Source organism: Empidonax traillii, unplaced genomic scaffold (genome assembly GCF_003031625.1).
Source record: "Empidonax traillii isolate 1590-97213 ecotype Southwest subspecies unplaced genomic scaffold, ASM303162v1 scaffold4999:size15407, whole genome shotgun sequence".
In the NCBI taxonomy this organism is placed as follows: Eukaryota; Metazoa; Chordata; class Aves; order Passeriformes; family Tyrannidae; genus Empidonax; species Empidonax traillii.
Window position 1 is genome coordinate 4425 of NW_020960192.1, and position 1961 is coordinate 6385.

The 1961-nt window shown below is 64.4% G+C and overlaps 1 protein-coding gene across 1 annotated transcript in view; it reads right to left on the reverse strand.

The window, feature by feature from the left end:
- LOC114073027 (CXXC-type zinc finger protein 1-like) overlaps positions 1–1961 on the reverse strand; it is a gene marked incomplete at both ends in the record, with an annotated part of 8966 nt that overhangs the window by 4217 nt on the left and 2788 nt on the right. Inside the window, 4 exons of the mRNA XM_027910833.1 lie at positions 226–252; positions 819–974; positions 1303–1406; positions 1814–1955. Coding sequence (XP_027766634.1) covers positions 226–252; positions 819–974; positions 1303–1406; positions 1814–1955 — 429 coding nt within the window. The remainder of the gene's footprint in view (positions 1–225; positions 253–818; positions 975–1302; positions 1407–1813; positions 1956–1961) is intronic.

Sequence of the window (1961 nt, forward strand, 5' to 3'; positions counted from 1 at the left end):
CCCTGCAGCACCCCCTCACACCAGCTAAAGGGGGTCAGCACCTGCCCAGGCACTGGCACCCCCACTCCAGGGGCCCCTCCCACCCCACCCCCACCCTGGGGACCCACGAGACCCCCTTCTCACCCCAGAGGGACCCCAGATCTTGGGGCACCCCAACCCCCCGTCCCCCAGCCCATCCCCCTCCCATCCAGACCCCCCCTCAGTCCCAGGGCCCTGGTGACTCACCGAGGTGGGGAAGTACTTGTAGGACTCCTGTGGGGACATAGTGGGGACACGTCAGGGACACGGGACAGGGTGGCACGAGGACAAGGAACACGTTGGGGACACGTCAGGGACACGGGACAGGGTGGCATGGGGACAGGGAACACGTCAGGGACACGGGATAAGGTGACACAGGACACGTTGGGGACACGTCAGGGACACGGGACAGGGTGACATGGAGTCATGGGAGCAGGTGACACAGGGACACAGAACCACACTGGGGACACACTGGGGCCACCTCAACCCCCTCCAACCCCCCCCCCAAGACCCCCAAACCCCACGTACACTGAGCACACACCAAGCACATGCCAAGCACACACAGACAACACGTGAAGGACTCACCCCACGCCAAGGCCACGCTCAGCACACGTCACTGACCCCATAAAACACGTGACCGCGCCAAACACACGCCGAACTCACGCCAACGTCACATCAGCATCAAACTACGGTCACGCTGAGCACACGCTTCAGTCGTGCCAAGAACATACCAAACACACGCTAAGAACATGCAAAGGACACACCAAGCACACGCCAGGCCCACGCCAAGCCCCGCTCACCCGGGCCCGCAGCTGGCACTGCCGCAGGCGACACTTCTGGCGGATCTTGTTGGGGCCCCCGAACTTCTTCATGTCCCGGCAGAAATCGCACTGCCCGCAGTCCTCGGGGCGGCGGCACGCCTCGCACTCCCCGCACATGCGGGCAGAGCGCTTGATCTGGGGGGGCACACACCCCAAATCACACCCCAAATCACACCCCAAATCACACCCAGAGATGCCCTTGCCTCGCACACCCCACATGTGTGGGCTGAGCGCTTGATCTGGGGGGGTCACACACCCCAAATCACACCCAGGGGGGACCCAGGCACCTGGAAGGGGCTCAGAGGTCCATCCCTCAAAACATCACATATAGAGAACCCCTAAATCTGCACCTTAAGGGATTGGGGCACCCCCCACGTCCTCCACATCACAGGGTGCCTCCCAGTCTGGGGCTCCACCTTGGCGGCCTGGCCCCAGGGCCACCCTCAGGACCCCCCAAGCCCACCTTGGCCGCCCGGCCCTGCTCCAGCTCCTGCCCCTTGGCCCCCTCATGCTCCTTCTCCCGCCACTTCTTGTGCCGGTACCGGATCTCCAGGGACGGGTCCTTCTCTGGGAGGGGGGAAGAAGGAGGTTCAGGGGGACCCTTCACTCACCCACCCCCAGCCCCCCTACCTGCTGCTGTCACCCCCCCACTGAGGGGCCCCGATGTCAGGGACCGCCATTTCCCCTTTCAAACCTTTCAGCCCAGACCCCCCAACCACAACCCTGGGCTCAAAGACCTCCCAAAATGGGGAGATCCTCCCTCCAAAACATACCCAGGTGGTCGGAACCCTCCAGCATCCCCCCCCAAAACCAAAACTTCCCCTTTGACCCCCCCCAACCAGCTTCTCAGCCCCTCCAAACCCCCCTCACCGCGGCACTGGTGGCAGTGCCAGCCCCCAGGTGGCCCCCTCAGCCCCCTCACCGCGGCACTGACAGCAGTGACAGCCCCAGGTGGGCCCCCTCAGCCCCCTCACCGCGGCATTGACGGCAGTACCACTCCCGGATGGCCTTGGCCATGCGCTCGGTGATGTTGATGCAGTCCCCATGGAACCACTCGTTGCAGTTGTCACACCCGCTGTGGATGGGGGGGAGGGGGGAACACACCGAGACCCTCAGCTGGGG